General features: G+C 42.3%; 1 protein-coding gene across 2 annotated transcripts; it reads left to right on the top strand.

Moving 5' to 3' along the window:
• Positions 1–349: 349 nt before the first annotated feature.
• klhl20 (kelch-like family member 20) lies at positions 350–8099 on the top strand. Of its 2 annotated transcripts, none has more exons than XM_058633053.1 (14): positions 350–470; positions 2394–2457; positions 3384–3632; positions 3751–3859; positions 3985–4191; positions 4761–4919; positions 5167–5261; positions 5387–5502; positions 5586–5769; positions 5853–5996; positions 6079–6212; positions 6329–6537; positions 6817–6923; positions 7076–8099. In XM_058633053.1, exons 2-14 carry the CDS (start codon positions 2435–2437, stop codon positions 7158–7160), a joined length of 1821 nt encoding a protein of 606 aa, XP_058489036.1. In that variant the 5' UTR covers positions 350–470; positions 2394–2434; the 3' UTR covers positions 7161–8099. The 2 variants fall into 2 exon arrangements, with proteins under 2 accessions (XP_058489036.1, XP_058489026.1); XM_058633043.1 differs by having other exon boundaries at positions 3375–3632.
• Positions 8100–9867: the final 1768 nt, after the last annotated feature.

Raw genomic sequence — 9867 nt, 5'->3', positions numbered from 1 at the left:
ACTGATAAATATTGACAAATCGAGTTGTGTATATATCGTTTTAAAGAACTCCACTGAAGACATTATTGTTATTATTGTTCTCCATGTAGTTGTAGACAGAGGTAAGACATTGTCATAATGAATATTTATAATCTGCCTGGGCAGTATGAAGGCAATAAACAAAGGCCAATATATAAAAATAAATGTAATAAATACAACAGAAACAATTTGTTATTTTAAAATATATTGTTTATCTTAAAAGCTGTGTTATTCTTTTAAGTGTCAATAAAATGTCATAGTTTTTATATTACTTAAATTTGCTCATGATGACGTAATGCACGCGTTTATTTTGAAAAGCACGCAGGCTGGAAGTGACGCGTGCGCATATTATCGAGGAAGAAGAAAAGCACCAGTGTTTAAGTCACGGCAGAAATTTGTAAACATCAGCGAGCAGAGCGACGTGTGTGCGTCGTTAGGATGGAAATATAGAGGTAAAACTTCACCTTAATTGTGTTTGCTTTTTTATTTTATTTTTTACCAGATATTTGTCACTGCTAAATATAGCAACGCGTGCAGTGTCGGAAGTGGTAACGTTAACTTAGTTCAGGTTAGCATTACAGTTTATGACACCCTCTCCATTGACCACACGTAACCTTGATAATTGACGAATCAGCAATTAACGGCGTCATTTATTCCTTATATTCTGCTATACTCGGCCGATTGAGTTCACTCCTGACGTTTTTCGTTCCGTAATTAATCTTCGTAATCGGACTCGCCTGTGGAGTCTTAGCCTCGGGGCTAGCAACAGCTCCTAGCTATACCCAACACCCAAATATGGAAAAATCTTGTTATGCTTACTCCCTTATTTTACTCAGTCTGCGCCAAGACATGTCGTTCTTTAATTTTGGCCAATAATCTTCTACCAGAAGTACGGATGAATCCTTGTATTAACTAACTCTTTACACACTTTTCGAAATCGTGCTAACATCCATGTAGTAACAGGTTAGCAGCACACGCCGTTCATCTGCTAAAATTGATAACTTATTCTTCAATTTTTCACGACAATAAACGTTGCTTTACTGCCTCCTCAGACATATATTATCGCTAGGGATGGCACAATACCACTTTTTCGTGTACGTTACCGATATCACAAACTCAAGTATCTACCGATTTCACGAACTCAAGTATACCGATATGCAATTCCCAGTGTCTAGTTTGATCAGTAGGGGGGCGGGAGATAAACAGTCACAACATGACGAAAATAAAATACTGTTGCTGATTTGTATTTACATTTGATGTGTGTGCATGTGATGTATACCATATACGTATATAGGATTTCTGTTCTGTATCAGACAATATCAATACTGAGCATCGTATCAGCTCATATCTAATTATCGTGATAATATTGCACATTGTGGTTAATAAAAGAAAGCTCCTAAAATGAGTTGATTGTGGGGAACTGCCATGATTTGGATAAACACGAAGAGGAAAAATTGAACATGCACGTTAATAACTGCTGTTAAATTAGGATTTATATTGTGTTTGTATTTGTATATTAATGCTCTGCATTTGTGTGAATGTGTCTGTTTGGCTTCTTTGTTTAAGTGTTGACAATGAACTGCTGTATTATGAGTATGTTTGACTCTTTGTCTTGCCATTAGACAGCCACAAACGACTGGAAATTGAAATTTGTGTTGCACCTTCTGCGCCAAAGTCTTTTGGGGAATTTTGCAACGATCTGTCACAGCACACAAGAGTTGTTTAAAAAGTTGTTGAGTTACAAAGTGTTATTTTGTGAATTTTTAATCTATTGCAGCTCAGTACAAACTCAACCTTATGATAAATTATTAACATTTTAAGGCAAGGCAGTTTTATAGTGCACTTTTCATACACAAAGCCAGATTCAAGGTGCAGTATAGGAACATTAAAAACAACAACCCACATTTGAAAACAACACAGAGACATAATTGTGAGAAATCAATGTAAAGGAAATAAAAAGTCCTTAAAATATATATAAAAATGTGTGAGAAACTGAAACTATGAGAAACAGAAAAGCACAGACGTCACGATAGTCTCCAGAACAAAGTGTCAGTTACAAATCAAATGAATAAAGACAGTCTGACGGTGTCTAAGAACATTGCACAGGTGTGCCTGAAATTAATTTGTGGCCGTAAGCTAACACAATGTCCTGGATAAATGACTACAAATGAAGTAGGTGGCAGGGTAGGGTGGGGTTCTGGTAGGCACCAATACAGAGTAAGGACAAGTTGTTATTGTGACAGAAAAGCACAGTTTCTAATCAGCCACATGAGTACGTTTCCCTCAAGGAATCTGAATCTAAAACTGGACGGAACGGGGTATTTGTAAAATGACTCTGAAACATTGTTTTGCTATTTCCTTTGTTGGCCTTCTAGGTTCACCTAAAGGTGTGGGACTTAACTTTGTTCTTCAGTGCATGGAATCAAAGCCAATGCGCAGGTAGGTGTGGAAGAATGTGGGCCTGATTCTTTCTAGAATAGAAAGAAATGTGGTTAAGGCTCTTTGTTGTTTTTTTTATTAACATGACTTTTAAACAGGCTAAATTCTCACAACAACTTCCCTTCAACCTCCGTCCTGCTGGTTACAGCAACATGAGCAACCCCTTCTCATACAGTTTCCCTTTGAAGACTAGTTTTCCAACAGGAATCCCTCACGTCCCAGCCCCCCTACAAGACTGGGTGGGTCCAACCACATGCTCTGCTCTGGCTTTTAACTGAAGCCTGTGGTCAGTGTCTGACCTCTGACAGGTTAGGAGATGACGCTGAGCAGAAATTCCAAACTGTTCTTTTTTTAATAGGCTGGGAAACTTATGGGAAAGATATAGTGAGGGGAAGTGGAATCCCAAAATATAAACTCAGATGAATTAATGACCAAATGTACTTGTTTGACAGGAAATGGACAAGTTAATAGGGACTAGAGTGTGACTCAGGCCACATTTTTCTGCTCAAACCCGACCGAGCCAGACACAGAGTGTGCCAAACAGTACTCCAACTGTCACTCAGGTGGTTGTAGCCTTTAATTATGTTACAGCAAATGCCAAAAGTTATCACTTCATCCAAGAGGGAGTGACCGCTATCCCCAAGAACACACGTACGCGCAGATAAAGTCATGTCACAAACCTCATAAATTATCACCAGCACTTTGTAGAATAATAAAACTTTAAACTCGCCAATAAAGGCCATCAGTTCTTCTTCATTAACTCTTGTTGCTGTCGTAAATAGTAAACCCTGGGTCTAGACAGAAACACTAGTTCTTCTACTTCTACTTATTATCACTTATTTTTTACATGTTCTACAACAACAACCAAGTTTATGTTCTTGCACGTGATGATTGCTCAAATAATTAACAATATCAAGGGCCTCCAGCGTACGCCAAGACACCACTGGAATGGACATCACCAGCCGCTGCACTCTGGGGGACCCCAACAAACTCCCTGAAGGGGTCCCCCAGCCTGCACGCATGCCCTACGTCTCAGACAAACACCCGCGGCAGACCCTGGAGGTGATCAACCTGCTGAGGAAACACCGTGAGCTCTGTGACGTGGTGCTGGTGGTGGGGGCCAAGAAGATCTACGCTCACCGTGTGATTCTATCCGCCTGCAGCCCCTATTTCAGGTACTTGGAGACTTAGAGTTGTTTGTGGAAATGAATCAGTTGGACAGTGAATCAACACCTCTGAAGTGCTGGCTGTAATTGCATTACATCTTGTGATTTACGTCGATGTTGTTTACAGGGCAATGTTTACTGGGGAGCTGGCAGAAAGCAGACAGACTGAGGTAGTTATCCGGGACATCGACGAGAGAGCCATGGAGCTGCTCATTGACTTTGCCTACACCTCACAGGTAACGAGGACAATGCCGTTAGAAGTGTGTTATTAATGTTTTTCATGTTTCTGAGAGTCTTTTTGATTTTTGGGCTCATGATATGAATGGTGAACTCCATAATATCCTCTCTTCCCTTCTCCCAGGTGACTGTAGAGGAGGGGAATGTGCAAACACTTCTTCCCGCAGCCTGCCTCCTCCAGCTGGCTGAGATCCAGGAGGCCTGCTGCGAGTTCCTCAAGAGGCAGCTGGATCCCTCCAACTGTCTGGGCATCAGGGCTTTCGCTGACACGCACTCTTGCCGCGAGCTGCTCCGCATTGCAGACAAGTTCACCCAGCACAATTTTCAAGAGGTAAGAGCATAGACGTACTGTACGTGAACAATTGTCCCTAGTGGGTTAAATTCCTACATGCGGCACGGCCCTGCAAAAAGGATGCAGGTAAATGCAAACGGCACAAAAGGGGGAAATACTGAACAAAAAAGGGAAATAGTTATGGAAACAGTTTTTACACTTGGCTGTGCTCCGTGTGTGTGCGAGTGAAAACATGTTAACACGTAGTCGGTTCAGAGCAGGAAAATCAGCACTAACTCACGTGTGCATGTTAGAGATCAGTGGTCTGCAGTCACATCCACAGGCAGGATAAAAAAAAAAAACACTCACGATCAGTTGATAGTGGTCAATTTCCATTATTTGGAGAATGCTAATGTGGAAGTTGTTACTATTTTACTTGAGCTATTTGAAAATGCTGTCTAGCTCACCAACATACTTTCCTACTGATTTATTCATCAAGTGCTACAAGGGGTAGCCTCCTTTTTTGTAATCATCTCCTTAAGATTACTGTTTTTAAAATGTTTACTAAGCAACATTGATTTTAATTGTGACATGATATTTTCATATCATTCCACGACTGTTCATCTCAGGTCATGGAAAGTGAAGAGTTCATGCTGCTGCCAGCCAACCAGCTGATCGATATAATCTCTAGTGATGAGCTAAACGTGCGGAGCGAGGAGCAGGTCTTCAACGCGGTGATGGCCTGGGTGAAATACAGCATCCAGGAACGCAGGCCGCAGCTGCCACAGGTTTGTCTCGAGGAGAAACAAATCCGAAATACCCATGTTAACAGATTAAAATCAATCTTGATGTTTCTCTGTCCTGAATCCAACATTTGGAGGAGCAACTGGTGCACAGCTGCACACATTTGTATATGAAAAAACTATTAATCGTAATTTTGACATGACTGATCAGCAACGCTGTCACACATAACCCATTACAGCTACTACAAAGTACATTTGGGGGAAAAAAAAATGGCTTTGTGTGTCGTTTCAGGTCCTGCAGCATGTACGTCTGCCGCTGCTCAGTCCCAAGTTCCTGGTCGGCACTGTGGGTTCAGATCCACTCATCAAGAGTGACGAGGAGTGCAGGTGGGTGCTGCTTTTTGGAGCCGAGACTGAAATACTTAATTTAATTTTAAAGTGTTTTAGAGTTAATTTGTACGATTCTGGCGTCATAAGCTCATTTTTACTGACATGCTGTTCTGATGTTTCAGAGACCTGGTTGATGAAGCGAAGAATTATCTGCTGCTGCCACAGGAGAGGCCCCTGATGCAGGGCCCCAGGACACGGCCGAGGAAACCCATCCGCTGTGGAGAGGTTCTTTTTGCAGGTCAGTATCTTCAGGCACTGAAGTTCAAAGTATGTGGAGACTGTATCCTCATCCATGTGTCCCTCTTCTCCTTTGTCCTGTAGTTGGTGGATGGTGCAGCGGAGACGCCATTTCCAGCGTGGAGCGATACGATCCTCAGACCAACGAGTGGCGGATGGTAGCATCGATGAGCAAGCGGCGATGTGGGGTCGGTGTCAGTGTCCTGGACGACTTGCTGTACGCGGTGGGAGGTCACGACGGCTCGTCGTATCTCAATTCTGTGGAGAGGTAAGGGCTTACACTCCTGCTGCTCTCTGGTCTTTACTTGGATTTAATGAAAAAATTATTATTTTCTATGTTTTTTCATCCAGATATGATCCTAAGACAAATCAGTGGAGCAGTGACGTGGCTCCTACAAGCACGTGTCGCACCAGTGTGGGCGTGGCTGTCCTGGGTGGTTACCTGTACGCCGTAGGAGGTCAGGATGGGGTTTCTTGCCTCAACATTGTGGAAAGGTAAGGACTTTGTTTGAATTGTCTCATCAGTGTCAGTGTCTCCACATGTAAAAATTAAAGTTCCATCCTTCCTGTTCTTCAGATATGATCCAAAGGAGAACAAATGGACTCGTGTGGCCTCCATGAGCACCAGGCGACTGGGTGTAGCTGTGGCTGTGCTCGGAGGGTTTCTTTATGCGGTGGGAGGTTCGGATGGAACGTCACCGTTAAATACAGGTGTGGTGTGACTTGAGGGAATTTTCTGGGGGGGAGTGACACACTGATGCTGCAGCTTGATGCTTGTTCTCACTAGACAAAATGTCTTGTGTTATTGTCGTTCTTCTTTTCTGTAGTGGAGCGCTACAACCCGCAGGAGAACCGCTGGCACACCGTATCCCCGATGGGCACCAGGAGGAAGCACCTGGGCTGTGCCGTCTACCAGGACATGATTTACTCTGTCGGAGGGAGGGACGACACCACGGAGTTGAGCAGTGCAGAGCGGTACAACCCCAGGACCAACCAGTGGTCTCCTGTGGTGGCCATGACCTCCAGGCGGAGCGGGGTGAGTGTGTGTGTGTGTGTGTGTGAGTGTGAGTGTGTGTGTGTGTGTGTGTGTGTGTGTGTGTGTGTGTGTGTGTGTGTGTGTGTGTGTGTGTGTGTGTGTGTATGTTTTGGGATTTTGTGAGTTTTAAACACAATGTATGCAATATTCGCATCTGCTTGAGTCTTTGCCCTGACTTTTTTATGTGAAGAGCAAAAAAAAACAATGTTGCGTTTGGTGTGAATGCACCATAATATGCTTTAATTTGCATATGACGCTGAAGTGTTGTCGTACTTGCAGGTGGGCTTGGCTGTGGTTAACGGTCAGCTGATGGCAGTAGGAGGCTTTGACGGAACGACGTATCTCAAAACTATAGAAGTCTACGACCCTGACGCCAACACATGGAGGTATGATTTAATTTTTTAAATAGTTAAAACAAGCTTTCAGCTTCTTAAAAGTGAATATTTTCTTGTGTCTTTGCTCCATATCACATAAAAATTGTTAAAAAAGTGTCTATTCTGTTCTGCCATTTGACTGTCACTGTCCTCTCACTCTCCAGGTTGTACGGAGGAATGAACTACCGTCGACTAGGTGGAGGGGTGGGTGTCATAAAAATGACTCATTGTGAATCTCACATATGGTAACAACACCACCACCTCCACCGCTCTACACTCACTCACTCACTTCTCATCACATTGCAATGGATGCCTCTTTTCTGCAACTCTCGTGCCTCCAGAAGAGATGCTGTCAAATGATGCGAGGATGAGAGGAAAGTGTGTCTGGAGGGGCACAGCTCGAGAGGGAAAGAGGGACAAACTCCTAGTTCCTCCCCTCTATTTCCACTCTAAAGTGAGTGACTCTGGTTGTCTTCGTCCGACTGTGATCAGCGTGAAGTGGGCCAAGTACCATTAAGCTTCGTGGGAGAGGGCAGTCCATGTCCTGTGACCGCGGTTTTATCGGTCGCGGATATTTGAATGGAACAACTGAACTCCATCAGACTTCAATGTTAATTATTCAACGTCCAAAAAGCATCAGGTCACTGGAAGAGGGCTTTTTCCATCACCTTCGCCATATCTCCGAAATTCTTTGGGCTTTGAAGCGTACATCTCCACTGCGGCTGGATCTCGTGTGTAGAATCGAAGAGTAGAAAATGGACAGGTAGTTTCCCCTCTGCCTTCACACTGTTACTGAATGGGACTGCTGCACTTTACAGGAGGCTACTGTAGCCTTTTGTTACATTTTTGATATAATTTCAGTTTAGTTAAAAGGATTGTTTCTGCTTATATGAGATTCAGACATAGACTGTGCTGTTTGCTTTCCCGTCATCTAGAACCTGGTAAACACATTTTAGCCTCTTAACCTAAGGCCAACCTAATTTAATCTAATCTAAGATATCGTAGGAATATGTTCGCTGCATTATTTCGCCATAAAACAGCTTTATGTTGCTCTGTAAATTGCCACACCAAACTACCAAACTACAAATCAGCATTTTTAACTTGTGGGGACACAGAGGCTTCTTGTCTGCTGCGGCCTCATTTTGGTCAGTTCGTTTCACTTATTTAAATCCAAATGAGGGATTTAAAACAAAAGAAGTTCAAATGTTTTCTTGCAAAAGAAAACATTTGAACTCACTCATGGAGGCAACTGTGGGTCAACAAGTCATGCGTGCCATGATGTAAAATCGTTGAATTCCTCTATGGACATTGGTGCAGGAGAGTGTGTGGTTGACACAATCCTCAGTTTCTCAGAGTAAAAGGAGGTTTAATGGCAAGATACAGTGGCAAACGTATTCTTATGATATTATAGAACTGAGAAAAGAGTAGGTTTTATTAGGTGAGCCTTTTTGTTAGTGGCTAAATCTGTTTTAAGTGTGTCCATGCTGGTAGCCAAGTTTTAACTGAAGGCGGACCGGTTTCACATTAGTCCATACTTCATACAATCACACTAAAAACGATACCTTTACGGGAACATGCCATGTGGCCTGTTAATTAGTGTCAGTGGAAAAAAGGAAAAACATAGGCGCCTCATTCATAAACTCATGACTCATGACACATGGTTTATTGTTGACTCCCGTGATGAATCGTAAAGGCCTCATTGTGCTCAGAAGGTTCTCACCTCCATAGTATTTTTTTGGGTGGCTTTTATGTCTCCTCAAGAGGACATGTTACACTCTTTGGAAAAAAAGGTCCACACACTTGGGTTATAAAGTGAATAAGCTTGCTAGGAAAATTGGAAAAAACCTTGTTTTTAGGTGTTTTTTGGAGACCATGTTGGACAATCAAACACTTCACAAACACGGTTTGAAGCATACAAAGGTTTCAATGTCACACACACACACATAGACTGTATGTTACCAGTGTAACCTCAGAAGTGGATGAATATTGGAACTCGTAGGAGTTTAAAAGGACAACGCTATATTTAATTTTTTGTTTTCAACAAATCCAGTGAGAAGACCAAAACCAACGAGCTGTTTTACGTCTGTCAATCCTTTACGTTTTCCTGCTTATTAAACCCTAACTTTATCACTTCATTGTTAAAAACAGGTCACAAATATGTGCCTTTTTATTTAAATTTAAGTAATATACTGTAAATACAGGACAAACCAGTGCCACAGTGTGGCTTAACAGATATGTCTCACTCAGAATTCATGGGATACAGAAATGATTAGAGAGAGGAAAGAAAATGCACAATATAACCAGACCTGTCCTTTTAAATTTAAAGCTGCCGTCAGTGACGTCAAACTCGCGAGGGGAGAGGGCCGACTCTTTGTGGAATTAGATTTACAGTCACCACTGATTGTGACTAAAGTATTTCACTGACGGCAGCTTTAAAAATCAGTCCCTAATCTTGACAAAATACACTGCATTACATTAAATACTTCATCATTTTTCTTGTTGGCAGATTAGTTAAGTTATATTGGAGCCAGTGAAATTATAGAAAACAAGCAATGGAGGATTTTGTGTTTTCTTCTTCAGTTCCATAGTGGCCTTGGTAACAAAAAGATTAAATCCACTTTGTCATTTCACAATCTGGCTCCTGCCCTGCGACAGATTTAAAGCACTGACGAGCAAAATAAGTGATGTCCAATGTAGCAAAGCACACACGTACACCATAGCTCATAACCACATTCATATCATTCATAACTGTATATACATAAATGAAGTCACGGCTGCTTCAGGAGTAGCTAGAAATGTTTGAAACGTGGGACATTTTTCTTCTGTGTCCAGTTTCCCCACATTATACTTTTGTAATGCCACCAGATGCAGCAATCATGCAGTAGTGCCCCCTGCTGGGCGCTTAGGTGCAGTAGTGATGTATGGATTACGCAAAGAGTTTTCTTAGCAGTCCCCT

This window comes from Solea solea, chromosome 1 (assembly GCF_958295425.1).
Source record: "Solea solea chromosome 1, fSolSol10.1, whole genome shotgun sequence".
In the NCBI taxonomy this organism is placed as follows: Eukaryota; Metazoa; Chordata; class Actinopteri; order Pleuronectiformes; family Soleidae; genus Solea; species Solea solea.
The sequence above is the reverse complement of the archived record's forward strand: the minus strand, read 5'-3'. Positions and strand labels throughout refer to the sequence as shown.

What these genes read in the sequence shown, in the direction of transcription:
- klhl20 (XM_058633043.1), top strand. Translation starts at nt 2,435, where the DNA reads ATGGAATCAAAGCCAATGCGCAG. An exon ending in AAGAGTGACGAGGAGTGCAG is followed by an intron (nt 5,262 to 5,386) that starts GTGGGTGCTGCT and finishes CTGATGTTTCAG; the next exon opens with AGACCTGGTTGATGAAGCGA. An exon ending in TGCCTCAACATTGTGGAAAG is followed by an intron (nt 5,997 to 6,078) that starts GTAAGGACTTTG and finishes CCTGTTCTTCAG; the next exon opens with ATATGATCCAAAGGAGAACA.